General features: G+C 38.9%; 2 protein-coding genes across 3 annotated transcripts; one reads left to right on the top strand and one right to left on the bottom strand.

The window, feature by feature from the left end:
- The first annotated feature begins 632 nt into the window (after positions 1-632).
- On the top strand, positions 633-12,259 carry engase (endo-beta-N-acetylglucosaminidase). Of its 2 annotated transcripts, XM_047800805.1 has the most exons (15): positions 633-768; positions 1,305-1,421; positions 2,043-2,122; positions 3,493-3,694; positions 4,753-4,901; positions 5,334-5,488; positions 5,814-5,962; positions 6,223-6,394; positions 6,566-6,669; positions 6,790-6,901; positions 7,057-7,241; positions 8,629-8,756; positions 8,878-8,977; positions 9,727-9,841; positions 10,182-12,259. In XM_047800805.1, the coding sequence occupies exons 2-15, from the start codon at positions 1,324-1,326 to the stop codon at positions 10,578-10,580; spliced, it is 2,148 nt and encodes a 715-aa protein (XP_047656761.1). In that variant the 5' UTR covers positions 633-768; positions 1,305-1,323; the 3' UTR covers positions 10,581-12,259. The 2 variants fall into 2 exon arrangements, with proteins under 2 accessions (XP_047656761.1, XP_027027604.2); XM_027171803.2 differs by lacking the exon at positions 633-768 and having other exon boundaries at positions 858-1,421.
- scpep1 (serine carboxypeptidase 1) lies at positions 11,608-19,465 on the bottom strand. Its single transcript, XM_027171804.2, has 13 exons — positions 19,294-19,465; positions 18,495-18,619; positions 18,310-18,399; positions 17,049-17,204; positions 16,814-16,888; positions 16,437-16,509; positions 15,326-15,363; positions 14,614-14,742; positions 13,855-13,939; positions 13,566-13,679; positions 13,153-13,290; positions 12,260-12,423; positions 11,608-11,831 (listed from the first exon to the last, which is right to left on the bottom strand). The coding sequence occupies exons 1-13, from the start codon at positions 19,358-19,360 to the stop codon at positions 11,769-11,771; spliced, it is 1,317 nt and encodes a 438-aa protein (XP_027027605.1). The 5' UTR covers positions 19,361-19,465; the 3' UTR covers positions 11,608-11,768.
- Between the last annotated feature and the right edge of the window lie 1,271 nt (positions 19,466-20,736).

Here is a 20,736-nt window from a genome sequence, read left to right as displayed (position 1 = left end):
TATATATTATTATTATTATTAGTTTATATATATATGTATATATTCTATTTTTTCTATATCAAACTTAATATTTCTATAAAAATAAATAAATAAATAAATAAATATTTATATATAAATATTCTTTTTATTTTGTTTCAGTGAAGTAGAAAGCAAACCAGAAAAAAAAGGGGGGGGGGGGGAATAACAAGAGCAACACATTAAATTATCTTCAGTGCAATTGAGTGTTAAATCGGTGACTTTTCTAATGCTGAGTAGTCACTTGGGGGAGAATAAACCTGAACTAGTCTGTCTGCAGTTAGGACTGCAACATATATTTGTAAGCACAATTTACTGCAGGGAGAGTGTGTGTGTGTGTGTGTGTGTGTGTGTGTGTGTGTGTGTGTGTGTGTGTGTGTGTGTGTGTGTGTGTGTGTGTGTGTGTGTGTGTGTGTGTGTGTGTGTGTGTGTGTGCCCTGCGATGGGTTGGCACTCCGTCCAGGGTGTATCCTGCCTTGATGCCCGATGACGCCTGAGATAGGCACAGGCTCCCCGTGACCCGATAAGTTCGGATAAGCGGTAGAAAATGAATGAATAAATGAATGAATGAATGAATGAATGAATGAATTTACTGCAGACGTTCATTTAAGAATAGAATCAAGTTGTTTCCATTGAGTCATATCAGTTCGTTCAACATGGAGGGTCGACTCTTTTGGCTCCCAAATGACTCAGTGTCATTTGTTTGTGCAGCCATGTTTTGACTAATGAGCGGTCTTCTGGGACTGAATATGGGTAATATTTCCATGTACTCTTACTCCACTTTATATTTAACAAAATTAAACTAAATTAAAATTTAAAAAAAAATTCTTTCTCTATGCAAAGTCTAAGATATGACTGTCTAATACAAACTAATAGAAAGCTCAGATGTTGAATATTGATTTTCGTGAAATCATTGTGATTAAATTACGGAAATAGTCATTTAACAGGTAAAACAATAAAAAGAGATTTTAAACGGTTCATGAATGCGTATCGGCTCTCAAGTGACACCTAGAGTCGACTCGTACAAAACTATGATTTGATTCCCATGTAACAAGCTCCCAATCTGTTAGAGTAATGAAAGATGAAACTGACAAAAACCTGAACGTTTATCTTTAAAAAAACAACAATGTACATACACTAATATAAAAAATATTTTTATATTTCTATAACTAATGCGTATATTTTCTTCTGGTAACCATGTGACCTGAGTGAACCAGGAAGAACTCATTGGTGTCTCTGAAGACAAGCTGCAACTTTGTGTTTTCTTTTCCTTTTCTGCAAATCTGAAGTAAGCAGTTGTTGTTTATTATGGACGGTGACTCGAATGTAATGAAAAATAAGAGTGCTAACCTGAGAAGAAAGAGAGAGGAGACAGAGGATGTAGGTGGAAAGATTGCTAAAATAGGGTGAGTATTTATGGTTTACAATTGGGGACACGGTGGCTTAGTGTTTAGCACCTCGAGGGTCGGAGTTCGATTCCCGCCTCCGCCTTGTGTGTGTGGAGTTTGCATGTTCTCCCCGTGACTCGGGGGTTTCCTCCAGGTACTCCGGTTTCCTCCCCAGTCCAAAGACATGCATGATAGGTTGATTGGCAACTGCAAAATTGTCCGTAGTGTGTGTGTGTGAGTGAATGAGTGTGTGTGTGTGTGTGTGTGTGTGTGTGTGTGTGTGTGTGTGTGTGTGTGCCCTGCGATGGGTTGGCACTCCGTCCAGGGTGTATCCTGCCTTGATGCCCGATGACGCCTGAGATAGGCACAGGCTCCCCGTGACCCGAGGTAGTTCGGATAAGCGGTAGAAAATGAATGAATGAATGAATGAATGAATGAATGAAATGTTTACATTTGGTCTGTAACAATTGCACACTGTGTACAATTATTTACTCTTGAATCTAGTTCAGTTTTAACAGTTTTTCCATTTTTCCTTATTCCTAATCCATCCAAATGTCTGTTGTAGCAGAAAGAAAGTGAAAGATCTCAGTTGACTGATATTAATGTTAATGTCAATGTCAATATTAATCCCATCACCAGAACTGAGTCTTGCTCAGATGAGTCAGTGAATCAGAGAAGTGTCCATGAAGTCATAACCTTCAAGACGTCTCATCTACCAGGTACTCGAAATGTCAGGAAAGCTTTACTTCCTTTTTTCTTCTTCTTTCTATCCACTACTTCCAATGTGTATGGAATGAATCATGTTGAAAATGAGGTGTCAGTTTCTATACAGTAACAGCATGACCGGTTTTATGACTCTCTAAAACGTTTGTCATTTATTAATGATATATACTTTGTATTTATTCCAAGTTCCTGTTATCATTTACATAATGACAGCTACAACCAGCCGTTCTCTTCTCGATCTCCTTTTTCTGTCTTGATATTAATGAGGCAAAAAAGTGAAAGTTTTAAGGATTAAGTTCTCTGCCCTGATTCTCTTTAGGCAGACGTTTTACTGACGCTGACCCTGGAGACTTAATCCATAAATGTTTAGAAATCATTCAGAATGTTTTTGAGGCAAATTATTAGTCTGTATGAATTAGCTGTTAGTATTGATATGCCACTACAAACATTGATGTGGCACTTTTGTAGCATAAGAGTTGATTCGTGAATGTAGAAACAAAGGCGCAAATTGTCATTACAACATGAACATCGTATTTAAGTGTCACACCTTCCGGGCTGGCTGTTTGATTTCCACCTCTGCTCTCTGTGTGTATGTGTGCATGGACTTTGAATCTTTTCCCTGTGCTTCGTCGGTTTAATCCCCAAGACCAAAGATATGTGTTTTATGCTGAATGATATCTCTAACTTATCTATGGTGTGTGAGGGTGTCTGAGGTATTCCCAATTATAGTTATCCTTTAACACAGGCTCCAATTTAACTTATAAGATAAGCAGTACAGAAGCAGTACAGAAAACAGATGGATATGACAATAATAATTTCAAATTATAAAGAACCTTTCTCCCAGACACAAAAAATCAAACAAACACAGAAAACCAAACACGGTCAGCTGGTATCCAATTTCAGTGATGTAACTAATCATAGTACCACTACAGTTCTACACACAATTGATACCAGAATGTCACAGAATTTTAAACACATATGAAGATTGGTTTTTATATTAGATTTTGACAGAAAATAACTTTTTATTTCTACACTTGAGAACAGTAATAGTGTTCCACTGTCATACTGTAACTAGTTGCCTGTGATTATTTTGGTTACACTTCTTGCCAGGGTGCCAACAATTCTGAACATTTAGTGTGTATATTGACGGATAAAAAGCAATTGTCACAAAAGCAAAAATAAAAAAAATAAAAATCACATGAGCTGCGTCCCAAATTGCACACCACCATAATAAAGAGGACCTACAAGCACTTCAGCTCACATTAGACCCAATGCAGGCTAAAACATTTATACACTCATCTACTTTAATACCTCTGTAAAATTCATGCCACGTTTTCTTCTTCTTCAAATAATACACATCGAGTAGCAGAGCACTATGATCCGGACACAACCGAGCCCGTCAGCTCTGCCTTGAAGTCTTTAGATGAGCTGCTTTCCTGGAAGCGCAGCAGTGCAAATCCATTCAACAAGGCCACCGTCCTGCTGGAGAAAAGATGGCCATCACTGCAAGACTCTCCGATGAGGACGCTCGTCTGTCATGACATGATGGGAGGATACCTGGAGGACAGGTACTGTCCCCAACTGACTTCATCACTTTTTTAACATCACTAACACTTAATAGGTGTATCACTGCATGCTGCCAGTAGTCGTCCCTTATACTGGTTGCCATACTAGTAACGTTTATCAGCAGCTAGCGTTCCAATAGCGATAAATCTGTACTGATATTTCTGGAGGAGGGAGATTTGATTTGTGTTTAAAATTCAGTAATGTATAACTGCATAATGTCGATCGATATAAATTAGAAGTGTTCTTGAAAATGATTATAGTGTCTCACTTGAAAATTATTATTGTTAAAAATATATATAGTATAGATGCCATACTGGCGATTTCATAGTAAAGCGGCCAGTGATTTGCACCGATAAATAAACTGGAAACGTTTCCATCAGCAGCTGTGTACCATGCTTTGTAGAAATATTCTTGCCCATTAATAAACTTTTCAACATTGTGTTGTACCTTCAACCTGGAATGGTCCTAAAAACATGGAACTGGGGTTAATTTCATCCAGAAGAGTCAAAGCTCACTAATGATTAGAGTTCACTATGGATTTCTGTTTACATTTGCTGGCATTTCACCGATGTCTTTACACAGTATTGAACACATCAATACTGGTTCACTAAGAATGTCTTTAGTCTAAAAACTCTTTGTGGAGGTAATAGAGCAAGAAAAGCACACAGACAACACAATGTGAATGTAAGTACTTCTTTAGACGTTGTTTGAATATTTAGCTGTTCTGACATCTAAAGGAGGTTCATTCCACCATCAAGCCACAAGAACAGAGAAAAGTCTTCATGCCTGTTTTCCTTGTACCCTTAGAGATGGTGTTTTCAGTCAAGCAGCCATAATGGGTGATAGACCAATCAAGAACATTTCTATTTTGGGTTGTAAAAATCATTGGTTCTGGCTGATCATGATCATGAAATCTCACAGTATAGGAAACGTTCTGTCATTTCCGTTTCGCCTGAAAAGTCTGTGTTCAATTTGTGCTTCCTATATATTCCTCTGCTAGCAAGTGCTTAAGTGCATAAATTGAGGCAAAGATAATGTTTTTCTCTTTTTGTCTCTTAAGGTTTATTCAAGGTGCCGAGGTGGACACACCGTATGTGTTCTATCACTGGGAATGTATTGACATTTTCAACTACTTTAGCCATCATATGGTGACCATCCCTCCTGTTATGTGGACCAACGCTGCTCACAAACACGGCGTGCTCTCGCTAGGTCAGTGTTCTCCCCAACATGTACGGGTAAGGATCTCTTTTCTGGTTAACACAGTTGCTATGGTTCGGAGAGTTTTAAGACAGAGGAATTTGAAGGCAGGTGTGTGAATGCGCTTTATGTTCATTTTTGATTTTCAGCTACACACACGACAGAGACAGACAGAGAGAGACAGACAGAGAGAGACAGACAGAGAGAGACAGACAGAGAGAGACAGACAGAGAGAGACAGACAGATTTGAAATTCTGCTCATTTCTGATTGGTTTAAGAAATTATTCTCTTCTGGCTCCTCAGTTGGATGTAGAGTTGTGTCATTTGAATAATTGTTTTATAGCATTGTTGATTCTTACATGATTAAAAAGGGAAACAATGCAACTAGGAATAAATAACAGGTCTTTTGTTTATGTTTATTCTCTGCCTCTGTCTCACATACAGGCACCTTCATCACAGAGTGGACCGAAGGAGAGAAGATATGTGAGGCTTTCCTGGCCGGAGAGGAGCAGTATCGACCAGTCGCTGATCAGCTGGTGCAGATTGCGCACTGTTACGGTTTTGACGGATGGCTCATAAACATCGAGAATGTGCTGAGTGTGAGTTTAGGTTACATTGAGTTCATTAGAGTACATTAAGTACATTAAGTTTAAAAGTGCGTTAGCTGTGTCATACCTGTGGATGTGGGCATGTTTTTGGAGAATGTCGGCTAGGATATGAATATCTGACAGGTTTGTTGGTGTGGTGAGCATTTGTTACTCCACTTAATGAAAAATACTAAGACTTGCTGATTTGTGAAAATAAAAAGGGTAAATAGGTTTCCTTTTAGTTTGTGAAGTTACGATTTTGGGTATAGGCATAGCCTCAGTATGTCAGTGGAAGATGCTCACAAAGATTGTATTGTGTGTGTGTGTGTGTGTGCAGGAAGGCTCTGTGAAACACATGGCTCCATTCCTGCGTTACCTCACTGACCAGATGCATGAGCAAGTTCCCGGCAGTTTGGTGATCTGGTACGACAGCGTTCTGGAGGACGGTAGACTGAAATGGCAAAACCAACTCAACAACAGCAACAGGTGAGTCTCAGGTAAAGGTTTACACAGTATAAGTTGCACTAAAATACAAACATACTCAGAAAGGTTGGGCATGGGAGTTGGGCTTGAGGGTTGTTGTTGGGCACAATGTTGTTCTGTTCGCAAAGTCTTTAGGACAAGCCTGAATTTTTAAAGCCATTCCCGCGTCTACATGTCTATCACTGTAAGGTTTGAGGTAAAGTGGGATGGATTTAACTTCTGTAAAGCTTGTGTAACATTTAAAATCTCACTGCTCTAAACAGAGTGTTTTTTGATGCGTGTGATGGAATTTACACCAACTATAACTGGACAGAGAGCAGCCTGGAGGATATGGCATCCGATCCAGCAGCACAGGGACGTCTGGCTGATATTTATGTCGGCATTGACGTGTTCGCAAGAGGAGACGTAGTAGGAGGAAAGTTTGAAACAAATAAGGTGAGATTTACTTTGTTATGAAAGTCAAGAGACAGATTAACAGTAAATAATATTTAATGAAAACCTTTTCCCGAATCTAGGACATTGTGCTTTGCTTGACTGAAAGCAGAAGGGATGAAGTGTAGCATTTGTAGGAGTGAACTAAACGAATCATGTTCTTTTTTTTTTTAGGCTCTTGAGCTGGTGCGTAATCACAGACTTTCTACAGCCATTTTTGCTCCTGGTTGGGTTTACGAGTGCCACGACAAGGTGGATTTCCGCAAGAACCAGGACAAGTAAATAAATTAATTACTTGCTAAATGCTAAATAGGAGGAAGGAGAGAATAATACATTTTCAATGTGTGTCAATTATTTGTGAATGTCTTTAATAGGTCAAATACTGTGTGTGTGTTTAGATTTTGGGGCTTGTTGTCAGACTTCCTTTACATTCACCATCCTGAGTGTCCTCTTCCATTTATCTCCTCATTCTGTCAGGGTTATGGAAGTCAATTCTACTGGAGAGGGAAGGTATGTTTAATGTAACATGTCTCAAACTGAAGAAACATGGTAAAGCAGCCAATAAGAAAAGCTTAATGTCTCCTTATTGCATGATAATAAATCCTCTAAAATCATACCCGATAATCTCAGGCAGTCTAACGGGTTGATTCGTGTGTAATTCGTAGGTAGAGCAGAACAAAACCTGGATGAACCTGAGTTCGCAGGAGCTGCAGCCTCTTTATGTGATGAAGAATCTGGAAGCAGGAGGCTGGTTTCAGACTCAAGGCTGCTCAGAGAAAGTGTGGACAGGAGGGAATTCACTCCTCCTGGAAGGAATCATGCCCAAATCACTGTCTAAAATCTGTGCCAGGTAAAGAATAATAATTAAAAAACATCATTATATACTGTATATGTCAGTATATAATAAAATAAATTAGTATATGCTTTCTGGCCTATTTACTAGTAACATAATTGTGGGATGCTTGCTCATTTATGCAGTCATGAGCTTTGAATAAAGTCAGAATAGGCATGGTATAGGTTTAAGTATTTTTGTAGACTATTGTATGTGAAAATTCCCAAATCAATAGTTTCTGAGTGGTGCAGAAAACAAAAAACATCCAGTAAGTAAGTATTACTTCTGCATGCTGTTATACTGTGTTAATGAGAGAGGGTTCAGAGGAGAATGGCCAGATTGATGTGAACTGACAGGAAGTCTATGCTCACTCCAATAACAACTCTTCACTGTGTCACAAGAAGTCACTGTGAACAGAAAAGCATCTCCGCATCCTCAACACATCCAGGCATAAAGTGGAGGGAAGTTCAATTTGCTTTGTATAGTTCTTTTAACAATGAACAATGTCACAAAGCAGCTTTACAGAAATCTCTAAAAGTTTCAAACTTAAATAGTTTTTTTATTCCCAGCGAGCAAGCCAGACACAAAGGGTGCACTGAAGTTGGAATAAATTCAAATTTGAATTTGTCACATACACAGTACAACATCTAGTGGATTATTGTGGCCGGGTTATAAAAATAGAACCAAAATGAAACTATTCAAAAATAGTATTGAAAGGTGAAGTAAAATAGTGTAAAGGGGAAATGAAATGTAAATAGCTGGACACTCCATGTCAGCCAACAACAGTCACAGACTGTACAGACAGGTGATTACCTCCTGCATCCAGCTTGAACGGAGCTAGTATGCCTCGTGTCAGCAGTTCAGGCTGATGGTGATGGTAACGGTGGTGTAACAGTGTTCATGGTGCGTACCCTATTGGAGTATTGTTGCTAACCACATGAATCCCTGTCAAGTGAAGAAGCAATTATTGTCATTGTCAACAACATTTCTCCTGGACCACGGTGCTACACAAAACTACACCGAGCTAAGGTCATTCGCCTTAGTCAGAAGAAGGCCTTACTTCTCACATACAGTACAGATTTTTTTCACATATCGCAGTTTGTTAGGAAGCTGGAACTCCAAACTGGTTCCATGACCATTACAGTTCGGTTTACTTCCCTGGCTTCCCCAGTCACTAGACCTGAATCTAAGAGCGCTTCTGAGATGTGAAATAACAGGAGAGTCATGCAATAAAACTACAGTTCATAAATCTGCCTAGACTCCATGATGCAGTTATATCAACATGGACCTGGAGGATCTCAAAGGAAAGTTTGTGAAAGATTCAGTATAGCATAAAGTATGATTTTAAGGAGATTATAAAAGAAATAACTACCATTAACATCTCTTTACATGGTTTCCCTCATAGGATATTTTCACTCCACGTGCCGTTGGCCTCAAGGACGTTCATCTCATGCGTCTATCATCCGTCAGAAAGGGTGAATATCTCTTTAGAGCTGAAAACCACAGATGCTGCTATGAGTGAGGAGATGACGAGTGAGTGTTGAGTTAGCTCTTATTTAGTCAGTATAACCGTTACAGCCACACAACATGAATCTAGGTCTACATTATTATTTAGTGATGTCTGTATTTGTGTGTGTGTGTGTGCGTGTTTCAGTTGGTAATGTGATTCCAGTGGGGTTGGATGAAGATCATGAGCTGGTGAAGCAATTTACTCAGAGCTATGGAGAGCAGAAAGCAGAAGGCTGGATTATCAGGTCACAGTGACTAACGACGGGGACATTTGTGTGGAAATGCATAGTTAATATTACTGGTTTTAGCTTCCAAGTGACCTAACTGAGTGAACTTGGGAACAAGTTTGAATTTCACAGTACAACGGTTAGCTTAATGTTAGGTAGCTAGCTTGCTGGAAAACCAGACATCTGTTTTTGCTCACACAATAGCATCATTTCTCATCCTAACCTAATTAAACATAGTCAATTAACATAAATCAATAGTTAGAAGCTGAAGTGTAAAATAACTAACAGCAATAGGTATACGGTCAGTCAAATCCCTTAGCTAAGTTGTAAACATTTAGCTAGCTAGCACTGGAGAAATGTAGCTAATCGTTGAGAAACAAAAGTAAAAGCATGCTACTGAGTTCTAAAATGGCTTGATTATTGAGGTTGGCAAGCCACAAAATAGCAGAAATATGAGCTTTATTTTACCTTCAGCTTGTTTTTAGCATCAGCTAAACCAGTGAGCTGAACAGATTCAGAGATGAGATGCGTAATGAAATATCACAAATGAATAAAACCTTTACTGTCTACATATACAGACAAAAGATATCAATCCTCTAATCAGAGAGACATTTACAGAATGTAGGTAAATAACTTGTGCAAAAATAGGGTTTGTTTCTAAAGTATTGCATGTGAACTTGGAGGTCTTATTACTAAATGAGGCTATTGTATCTCCCCTGAAATGCCATTTGTTATTCTATAATATAACAGTGTTTGTGTGTGATTAGGTGTTTCCTGCTGGAGGGGTCCAGTTGTACTCTCAGAGAGGTGTGTGTCAGTGTGTCGCGAAAAGAAGCAGAATCACAGGATCTTCCATTTAACTGTAGGATCGGAGAGATCATGGTAAATAGAACTAATCATTTATTTATCTTAGAGTTTTCTTCCTCATATACCACAGCAATTTGCCAAAACGCACAATGGCTTATGACACATCGTACATCATTTATTGTTTTGTAATGGCAGTGAAAAGAAGGTCATTGCCTTATATATCATTTACATTTTAACAGCAATGTTTCATCATCAGCAACCCTTTTTCGTCTCACTCTTGGATAAAACATACAAAAAATATGAATATCTTCTGCGTCAGAAAACCTAAAAGAACATTAACAATTAAACCTTTTATTGTTGTTACTATAGAAACAATGACCTCAGATTTTCAATTTTTTTTGCCACTCTGTTGCAGGTGTTGGATCCAGAGTCTATCTTCATGCCTCCGTTGCCCATCGAGAACATGTGTGTATCTGATGTGGTGTGGCACAGAGGAGATGTTGATGTCGATGGTAAAGCTACAAAAGTATTTCTGAACGCTACTCTACACTGGAGCTACCCGACTCGACTGCAGCGGTATTTTCGTGTGTACTGGCGTCACGTACGTGGCCCAGATCCTCGGGTCGGGCCTGGACCGCCTGTTCTTATCGGCCGAGCGTATTCAACAGTGTACCGCGTGGTAGAGATTGAGGTTGGACACAAGTCTGGAGTGATTGACCTCCTGGTGGAGCCGGTGAGCAGAGAAGGTTGCTGCTTGCCTGAGTCTCACTGGGGGAGACAGACCCTGAGCTACACCCAATCCTCCGATACATAAACATACACAAAGATTGTTTTAGTAAAGCACTTTAAGTGTTTAAGACTTTAAGTGTTTAAGTCTTTAACTTTAAGTGTGTATTTTGTATTGCTTCTGCCTTTAAAAAACTTTTTTTTTTTTAAATACCTTCACCTGCCTTTTTTATCTGACTAAATTGAGTGATTTTCCTAAGCAGACTGATATTTGGAAAGGTGGGTTGTGTTCATTCAGCTACAAGAGTATTAATCAGATCAGTCACTGATGTAAGAGTGATGAGGTCTGGGGTGCAGTCAGTGTTTCAGTTCATCCCAAAGGTGTTCAGTGGGGTTGAGTCAGAGTCAGGGCTCCGTGCTGGGCCCTTGAGATCCACTCCAACCTTAATGCACATAGTCTTCAGGGATGTTGCTTTGTGCACAGGGGCATTTTCATGCTGGAACAGTGTTTGTGCATCTTTAGGTTCACGTGAAGGGAAATTGTACAATGCAGCATACAAAGACATTTTATATAATTACTGTACGTCTCCAGCTTTTGCCAGCAGCTTAAGAAAGGCTCACAATATTGCCATATAGTGTAGCAGTGAAAGTAGACAGTAAGAAATCTATGCAAATCCTGGCTTACATTCAGTGACCTGTAATAGAGAGCAGATCCTAGGTAACATAATAAAGTGGCACCTTAAGTGCATTTTATTTAATTCTTAGTGGTTTCTTAATGAATAAAATCACTGCTTAGTACCAAAATAGAGAAAAGGGAGAATTTAGATAAAAGACCATCTGTTGTATAGCCTTAACAAAACACCTATGTAGATGACATGTAACTGTTTAAGTAATTTCATTTTGCCTTTTTTGCTATTTAACATCTAATTTGTTTTAAATTCTATTATAAATATTGTAAAGTTCACTACAATCCAAACTAGATTCAGATTTAGCCCGGTTCACTCAGTGATGTAGTAAACTGTAATCACTAGACCTTTTGCTGCTTGCTCTGCTGTGCCCTAACAGGTGAATTTAAGTAAACGATTTAAGCTGAGAATTCATTTCTACAACTAATATGTAGAAAAACAATCATTTATTTCAGCCGGTTTATCTTGATAAAAACACTATAAAAGTCAGTTTGATCAAATAAAAGAAATTTTGGTGTGAAGCCAGAAAACAAAGAAGCACTGATTTTGGTAAAGTGTGTTGATTGTCTAAATTGGACAAGCAGCTGTTTTCACTCCTGTTGCGTCACCATCTTCAACATCCTCAGCGCCATCGAGCCCTGGTCAGACGGGATCTAAGAGGAAATAAAAGAAAAAGTTTATTACATTTACAGCATTTACTTATCCAGAGCGACGTACATTAGTCCATAAGTGCTTTAAATCTCTAACATTAGATACATTAATGCTGGCTCACTGGGTTACATACTTAAGATACCATGAGTTTAAAACATTGTTCAAAGTTTTACATTTATAAGCATCTTTTAAAGGAAGTGGAAGTAGCCCGACTTCCTCTTTCAGACATATGCATATGACCGTGAATGTATACCTTGTATATGTATACATGATGTATATGATGACTTCCTCCTTCAGGTTCAACAACACTGATCAAAAGCTTTTTTCTCCCTAAATTTCCTGCATCTTTCATTCTTACTTTAATGTGGTTGGTTGTATTAATATATATTCAGCTTATACAATAAAGTCAGGATTAAAACTACTTCATTACCATGTGTCCAGCTTTGAGGATCCAGTAGAAAGCAAAGTTTTTGTAGGTTTTGTAAAAAGCTCCAGTTTGTCCTGTTGATTGCGGGTCTTCCAGCGCCGTCCATTTCATCTGGTTAAACTTTTTAAGTCCATCCCATTTTAGCTTTTTAACCCAAAGCTCCTGACCTGCAAAATCCACACAAACATACATTACTCTGTAATTCTGTTATTTATTAATGACACAAAGCCTGGACTTAAAGTGTACATTGATGTATGGGGAAAAAAGGTACACAAACTTCATTAAATATAATTCTGGAGGAAAACAAAAAGGTGTCTGGGATGTGGAACGATAGCTGACAGCATTTTTGTCTGCAGTGATTTGCCTAGGATATTTATTTTGTCTGGAAATTCACGACTACTTTTCTGTTTGACTTACAAGCAAAAAAACAAATACTACAACGGAACAAAAAGCAGACTGGTAATAGTTAAATGATTTACAAACATGCAGTGGCTTTAAAAGTATTTTGTACAAATCTCTCATTAGATATTTTTTTGTTAGTTAAAGAGTTTTGTCTGGAAAAGAACATTTGGGTTTATTTGTTCAAAATATGTTTACACGTTTATATTTTGAATCCATTTGTTTTAGTCTGTTACTGTGTGGTAATAATGGGTGTTACAAAGGTGTATTTTTTTTTCATCATTCATTCAATCATTGAAGTTTGTTCCTGTGTGTAACAAAAATTGTGGTGTTTTGTAAGAAAATTTAAGTACATATTATAACAAGAGCAGAAAATCTGTTCATCACTGAATACCTTTAAATGGCTATTGTTATAACAAAGAAGAACTTCTTGGAATGCCGGTCATCCTATATTATTCATTTTAAAATCTAAATTGATCAGTAATGAGGTGTTTTACCCATGGTGTCCACGATTAAGTCCAGCTGGCCGTTGTATACGGTCACATTCACTCCTTCAGCCAAAAGCTCATCAACAATGTCGATCACAGGCTTCATAAAGTCTCCGGACATGCTGGAAAACACATCTCCAGACTGGCCTGGGAACACACACACACACACACACTGAGCAAGCTAGGAAACTCTCTGGATGTAACACTGAACTTCATAAACCCATTAGAATGCTAAACAAAGTAGTCCAGTGTGTTGAGTGAACATCACGAATTATGGCTTATTTAGTAGTTCTTAAATCCATGTTCAAAAGCTTGATTCATTTTCATAAAATTTTCTAACAGCAGCTGAAGTAGTTTCCACTGTAACAACGGACTAACACACGGACATTAACAATGATTGTTTATTCGAGATGGACGTTTACCTCCCCATGTCACATTGCTGGGAATGATGCCAAGCTTCTTCCTGATTGGTCCATTCATCAGCTCGTCGAGGGACTGGCCATGCAGCGGTCGGACATGTCGACGTTTTAAAGCGGCTATGACGCAGACAAAAAAGTAATAAACATCCAACGTTCATGGGTCTAGATTCAGTCTCAACCCGCTGGTGATTATTTTCCTAAAACTAATAGTGCCATCATGTTTCATTAATTATTTACAAAATAGCCAGAGATTGTAAAAGTGTTCTGATTGGATAAAGAAAGTGCATCTTACAGAGATAGCCCTCATTTTCTGTGCTGGATTTGAGCAGGTCGCTGTTCGGAGTGAGGATGTTGTAGAAATTCACACCGTTGGTGTTCTGCAACAAAATTTGAATGTTAATTCATTAATCCACTTCAAATCAAGATAAAGAAATGTTCCAAAGTCAGTCCAGCTGTTTGATTCTCTGTTTTGTTGCTTTTGTATCAGAAAAAAATAAAAGGTTTGTCTGTCTATCTGTCACTTTATTCATCCCAGTGGGAAATTCACAGAACGTCATAAGTATGTACATAAGTATTCAGACCCATCTCTGCAACAACACTTGAAATTTAGCTCAGGTGCCTCCCATTTTTCTTGATTGTTTCAGAGATGTTTCTACACCTTGATACAAGTCTACCTGTGGTGCATTATTTTTGATTGGACAGGATGTGGAAAGGTGTTGGTTAAAAACGTTGATCACTGGATGGCTGATTAATTAGAATACCAGATTAGTTTCTTGGTTGATAAAATGCAAAATTCGGGAGGGAGATTTGTTTTGCAAAGATATGTTGCATATCATAGGAAATAAAGGAGAAACATTGTGTGCTTTATGCTGGATCATGTGCGCTGGATCATGTGAAGACGCTCTGTTTGCTTTGACGTGAGTCGCTGTATGTGTAAACGTAGCATGATATGGATTAAAATGTCCAGTAGCACTGAGATCAACTCTCATACACAAACAATACATCTTGAGTAAGAGAGTGCAGCACAATACAGTGTCTGGAGGTCTCGGACCTGTTCTACGACGTTCTCTGCGACGCCCCACAGCTGCGTGGCCTCGTCGTACTGTTCCTGATCAACAGCCTTCTGAACTTCTTTAGCTGCTCGCATTACCTCACCCAGCCCAAAATCATCCAGCAGGGACTGCACACACACACACACACACACACACACACAATCTTAAGTCCAATTTTAATAGCAAATATCTATATACTTGATACAAGTATAATGATACAGTGTTAGTCAAATAATTTGCCCTTTCAGTGTTTTATGTAAGGAATGCAACATGCGTGTGCATACGGTTACAGGAAAATAATCAAAGCCCTGGTTGTGTGAAGCAGCCTGAGGTAAAGATAAGTTAGGAGTTACCCTCTGTACATTAATTATAACTTCACACCCCTAAGTGTTTTCTCCTTCTTAAACCAAAGCAATGCTAACAATATTTTCCCCTTTATTTTTCCATCTAATGTTGCTGACTGTGCATGAAATAAGTTCGTTCCTATTATCACTTACATTATAGCAGCTATAAACAGTTGTTCGAGAAATTCCTCACAGAAAATCTGACCGGATCAACACTTACACAAGTAGCCATATTACTTTGTATGTTTTGGGGGTTTTTTTTATTGTGTTTTTAACCTGAGGTCAATTAAACAAACAAAAAAGCTAGGCTGCTGATAAGCTTTTAGCTGGCAGTGTATGCAATATTGCTGCGTAATGTATTACTTACAGTGCTGTACAAGTAGGGTCCCCATGTCATAACAGAGTCTATAGTAAAAAAAGAAAGCAGTTTTTTATCGAATGTACCAAGACCCCAAATAAAGAGTGCTATTGGTGCACTTTCTGTGTTTGAATTACAGCAGACAAAGAAGACAAAACAATGAAAATATGAGCTTTGGGCATGTCCAAAGGCAATGAGACAAGTTAAAATATGAGTCACAAAGCAAAATAGTTCTATATGAGGTCCATTTTTTCCCACTGAGGATAACTGAGGGACTCGTACATGACTAGAAACCAAGCTGCAAACATTCGCTGGTGCTCAAGGAAGCATACATTAAGAGCCAGGGGTATGTAAACTGTTGAACAAGAAGATTGGCATATATTATGTTGTTTCAAAAAATATTGTTATTTAGTACTGCCCTTAAGAAGCTCTCACTCTCTCACTCATTTTCTACCGCTTATCCGAACTACCTCGGATCACGGGGAGCCTGTGCCTATCTCAGGCGTCATCAGGCACCAAGGCAGGATACACCCTGGACGGAGTGCCAACCCATCACAGGGCACTCACACTCTCATTCACTCACGCAATCACACACTACGGACAATTTTCCACAGATGGCAATCAACCTACCATGCATGTCTTTGGACCGGGGGAGGAAACCGGAGTACCCGGAGGAAACCCCAGAGGCACGGGGAGAACATGCAAACTCCGCACACACAAGGCGGAGGCGGGAATCGAACCCCGACTCTGGAGGTGTGAGGCGAACGTGCTAACCACTAAGCCACCGTGCCCCCCCCTAGAAGCTACATAAGATAATTACACAGTTCCCAAAAGACAAAATAAAACTCGTCACCAAACACCCTGTTCAAAAGTTTACACTCCCAGACACGTAAATCACTTGGTATGTCAGCACTTTTGACTCATGTCACATGACTCATTCTGTTCCACCAAACGATCACATGCCCTTGTGGAACCTTTGTACCATAACCTTTATACTTTCTGTATGATGATCACATCTGCAAATAACATCACATCTTTGCAGCGAGACACCTTACTTCTGCTAGGTGACTTTCTAAGAAGGATTACACTGTAAAAATCAAAGTTTTTGTGAAGTACGGACCAATAGGAGAAATCCAGGAGTCTCCCAGTGCCACGCCTGCAAAATTACACTTGATGGAACCCTTCCTGATGGCCTACACAGAACGACAGAAAACAGAAACGAAATGACGAAGTATTAATGCCTGCACATGTTAACACACCGAAAAAACCATTACACACTTAGCATACTGTATATAGCTTTGGAGACGTTTAAAGGAGGTAGAAATGTGGATTTTAGAGATTACACTGAAAAAAATCATGCTGTTTCATTCATAAATTCATACATTTTATACTCATATTTTTATATCTTACACAAGTTACTCTGTACATTGTTCACGTACTTGTTAAATAGAATGGCCCGCTTTTATTCACAACCTGAAAGTGAGCATGTTTCAATACCTTGGTGAGCTCCAGTGAAATAGCAGCTGCCATCTTTCCTCCATAAGACTCAGAAAATATGTAGAAAGGCACACTCTGTACAAGAGAGAGGAAATATACAGTCGAGGATTTCAGTCACACTGCATAGAATAAACACACTGCCTGTGTTCAGATTCAGACACATCAGTACGGGTAGTGTGTGCTGTGTGTAATTGTGGAGTAGACGTTGTATTTGTTTACACTGCATGCGTGTTACCTGAAATTCAGTTTTTTTGGAGAAGAAATGCTGCAGGAGGACCATCATGTCTGCTGCCACCATCGCCACGTCTTTAGTGAGAGCACCGTACGAGTCTGTGTAGCTGTAACCAGTTCCAACCGGATTATCCACGAATAATACACTCGCTGCATTCACCTAAACACACACGCACAATATATGCATATTGCATGTTTACATATTTTAAATGCTGCTACAACTGTTTTGCACACCAAATAAAACTGTACACTGATTGGGGTTATAGTAATGTATCTGTCTCAGATCTGTCTTGAATGACTAAAATGAAATTGGGGCATAGAAGTCTTTATTATTCTTTTCCTTACATATCACATCTGAGGAGGTTGTGGTCAGAGCAGCTATGATACAGCATCCCTGGATTAAAGATTGTTAGGATCCTTGATAAATTGCCCAACAGTGGCAGGTCGGCAGTGCTAGGGCTTGAACCCTGACCTTCAAATCAACAACCCAGAGCCTTAACAAAGCCTTGTGCTGTTTGCACAAGGCTCTATGTTAATAGGTTAAGTTTTTACGTTTCAGCCTTAGTTCTGTGTTGTTTTATGCAGCTCTGTGTCTTTATCTAGCATCAGGGTCCTGGAGGAACGTTGCTTCATTTCACTGTCTACTGCACCAGCTATACATGATTAAAATGACAATAACCTGACTTGCCTCACATACACACAAACTCTCAGCAACAACATAATTATATAATTTTTTTCTATATATTCTCTCTCAACACTGCAATTTCACGTGATATAAAAATGATGAACTGATTCAGTTTCAAGAGAGCTGATGATTCTATTGTTTTGTTTTTCTTCTGGGTTTTTTCTTGATTCATTCATAAAGCTGAGTGTGTAACAGCATCAGAAACCACACAACAATGTTTTCATGTGAGTGTGTGATCATTTAGAAATGCAGTTTGGACAATGCTAAACTAGCACCTATTTACTTCACAGACTCCAGTGGCTTGCGAAAGAATGATAATTAGTAATATTGATCGAATCAAGCTTCTGAATGCCTTCTTTTCAACCCTTCACACCTCTCCACTATAACAATGATACAGAGTTCTGACAACAAAAGATTCTTTTAACCCTTTGTTCACTGCTATACGTACATGGTATACAACATGGTGTGTAGCTTATTAGCTTTTGTATTAACTTACCAAGTCAGAGTTCTTTGCATTTAGCAAAAAATGTTTTTTTTTTTGTTGTTTTTTTTAACAACCGATAACTCTTTTCACACGTACCCAGGAGGTTTCTCTGGGCTGAAGGTTGGTGTCAAGAGGTCCGATTTCCCCAAAGTTTCCAAAACCGCAGCTTGACCCTCCAGGACCCCCCTGATCCAAAACAACATAATTAAGTGATGTGATTTCTCTAAATCTGTTCAATTCTTTTTGTCTCATAGTGAAAAAGCTTTTTATGAGAGTCACACCTGAAGCCACATGACCAGTGGCACATCCTGAAAGCTGGCTGGTGAGCTGTTAGCGTAGTAAAGCCACCAGAACATATGAGCACCATCACGTACGTCCACATAATCCCATGCCTCTTTTCCCGAAACTGCAAGAATGATAATTGGTAATATTGATGGAATCAAGCTTCTGAATGCCTTTTTTTTTAGAGAACTATATGTATGAAAGCTTGTAAGATGAAGATGGAAGGGACACAATCCCACTTGATGGACCTTGAACTGTAATGTGCAAATCTGTTCATGGAGCAAAAATACCATTATTTCCATATTGTACCCTGTTGATACTCAGTATAACAGCACACTTGATCGTGACCCCTGTGACGTCTCCACAGCACATTGTTCTATTTCTAACAGGAACCAGAACCAAGCACCAGAAATAAAGTACAGGAAGAAATATAGTGGATGTGTTTCAGGGTGCACTTTCCCTTTAAGAGCGGATACTTCCAGTGCTTTATTACAAAGCTGCGGTACTCTGATATATTAAAATGATACACTTTCACATTAAAACGGCTCCTCTTTCACTTTTACTATTCACGAGAAAAAAAAATATGTTGCTCCAAATGAAAAGAAAAAAAACCTTGATCCCATAAATAGGGAGCAGCTTTAAAGCCCTAAACAAGCTCCAAACGAATCAAAACAAATGATCCGATTACGGAACTGAAAACGGTTCCTATGCAAACCAACAGAACTCATAACTGCACATTCTGGTACATAATCTCTGCCTTAGTTAAGTGAGTTTCCTCTGATAAAAGTGAATAATTACCTGTGTTAAAATAAGCCGCTAACAGCAGTGTAGCGAGTAAATAAGCGCCAATGCAACACCGCGCCATCTTTACAGCCGTCTCGGTTCAGTTCTTCTCGGTTCCCGGTACCGACTCTCAGCTACTTCAGCAACGCTAAAAACAACAAGCGAACATCATATGACTCCCGAGTCAGCTGACATAAGAAAAGGAAACGGTTAGGGGCGGGGGTTTCCATGAAGCCTGCTCACAAAATCCAGGTTTATTTAAACAGAGTCGAATAAATGACCCATATGACAAGAGCTGTCACATTGTCTATTGACATCTTATTCACATCTGTACTGTTACTGTTAAGACTTAGTCTCGAATTAACATACTTTTTGTACGTATTAATTAGTATATAAAATGAATCTTTGGTGTTTACTTTATACTTGGATCTGAGGCGTATCCTATGAACACCAGTTCAGGATACCATCCCATTGCAGGGAATCAAGTACACACACATTCAAAGACTCATTCAACAATCCACTAGCTGGTAATTGTGAATTGAGAGAAAATCAGAGGACCCACAGGACACCCGTGCAGGTGAACACAAAAGGTGCATGCAGAGCAAAATTTCAATGCAAAGAAGATGGATATTTTTCCTCCTAGCTTCTCCTGCCCAGTCTGCGAGCATTTTATTCATTCCCTCATCCACATCTGGTTACGTTGGTTTGTTTCAGTCCTTGGTTAACGACCGCAGCTAATCCATGCAAATTACCCATTAGTTTTTGACAGGAGAGCCGACAGTGTTTGTAGATTCTAAAGCTCTTAATAAGGACATTAAAATTGACCCATGCTTTTTTGCTTAAAGTGAACCAACTTTATGTATGTTCTGTAAGATTGCCTTATATTTTATTAGATTGCCTTTGACTTAACACAAACAGAATGCTCTTTTATCAAGTTACTTCACTTAAGGACATATTTAATGACATCTAGATGTAGATATCCAGATATCTATGATCAACCACCATATATATACATCTACGATCTACTAATAACATTTTCTTCTTTGCTGTATTTAAACCAAGTCAAACGGCAATAGATTGCCCTCTACAGGTCAATCAACCATGGCTCAGTCTATAATATAGGAGTAGAGCAAAAGGAGACGATTGAGATGATTAATCACTCATCAGCCAATAATAATGGTCTGTTGTAGACGTCGCCCCGCCCCATCAGGATTTACAGGTCAATAATGGTCCGTTGTAGACGTCGCCCCGCCCCCTCAGGGTTTACAGGCCAATAATGGTCTTTTGAAGATGTCGCCCCGCCTCCGCACAGTTTACAGGTTAAGTCTACCGCGTCGTTTTTTATTTATTTTTTATAAGGCTACATAATCCCACATTTTTTGTCATATGCGTATAAAATCTTTTTATAAAAACCTTCAATACGCAGCAGGACTTTACTTGTAATTGTTCAAATTCAAA

This window comes from Tachysurus fulvidraco, chromosome 15 (genome assembly GCF_022655615.1).
Source record: "Tachysurus fulvidraco isolate hzauxx_2018 chromosome 15, HZAU_PFXX_2.0, whole genome shotgun sequence".
Taxonomy (NCBI): domain Eukaryota; kingdom Metazoa; phylum Chordata; class Actinopteri; order Siluriformes; family Bagridae; genus Tachysurus; species Tachysurus fulvidraco.
Note: the sequence above shows the minus strand (reverse complement) of the source record. Positions and strands in the feature narration are given on the sequence as shown.